This window comes from Elephantulus edwardii, unplaced genomic scaffold (genome assembly GCF_000299155.1).
Source record: "Elephantulus edwardii isolate Elephantulus edwardi_28Jun2011 unplaced genomic scaffold, EleEdw1.0 scaffold00036, whole genome shotgun sequence".
Taxonomy (NCBI): Eukaryota; Metazoa; Chordata; class Mammalia; order Macroscelidea; family Macroscelididae; genus Elephantulus; species Elephantulus edwardii.
This window is the reverse complement of record NW_006399786.1, coordinates 8993132-8993726: the sequence shown is the minus strand read 5'-3', so window position 1 is coordinate 8993726 and position 595 is coordinate 8993132. Positions and strand designations below refer to the sequence as shown.

At 32.1% G+C, this 595-nt stretch overlaps 1 protein-coding gene across 1 annotated transcript in view; it reads right to left on the bottom strand.

Annotated features, from left to right (window-relative positions):
* The window catches only part of MTRF1 (mitochondrial translational release factor 1), a 59024-nt gene that overhangs the window by 47459 nt on the left and 10970 nt on the right, over positions 1-595 (bottom strand). The window contains exon 5 of the mRNA XM_006884617.1: positions 83-190. Coding sequence (XP_006884679.1) covers positions 83-190 — 108 coding nt within the window. The remainder of the gene's footprint in view (positions 1-82; positions 191-595) is intronic.

Here is a 595-nt window from a genome sequence, read left to right as displayed (position 1 = left end):
GGTCGGGCGACATTATTTTAATCAGATCACAAGTAGAATAATTTTCAGTTCTTCTATTGATAAAATACTTAAATACACTTACCATAATCAGCAGGTGTATAATTCAGAAGTTCAAAGTTCCAGTTTTTATAGCAAGAATAATTCTGATACATGTCAAATATTTCCTGGGTAAACTGCTGACAAATATCTCCTATGAAGAAATAAAAAGAATATTTTAGTTAACACAAATTCCTCCCCACCCCCCCGGGCCATGGGTTCTCTCAATACAAATTTTTAAAGAGCTGCTTACAGGTGAAGACCTTATGGAAATGGAGAGTAACTATTTTTTTTTTCTCATTGATTTTTTTCTTTTTATACTAGTTTATTTATAAAATTAAAATACATTGTTTTTGAGAACAAATTCTTCCAATTTCCCTCACCTCCCCCAACCTGGAGAGTAACTATTTTCAAAGATAAACACACTGAAAAGTTGTTTAAATCATAGTAAACATCATGGTAAAATGTTAAGTATTTTCAAAGTCATTGAAAATACTTAAGGAAAAAAAGGTCATGGGCACAGGATATGAACAGGCACTTCACCGAAGACGACATTCAG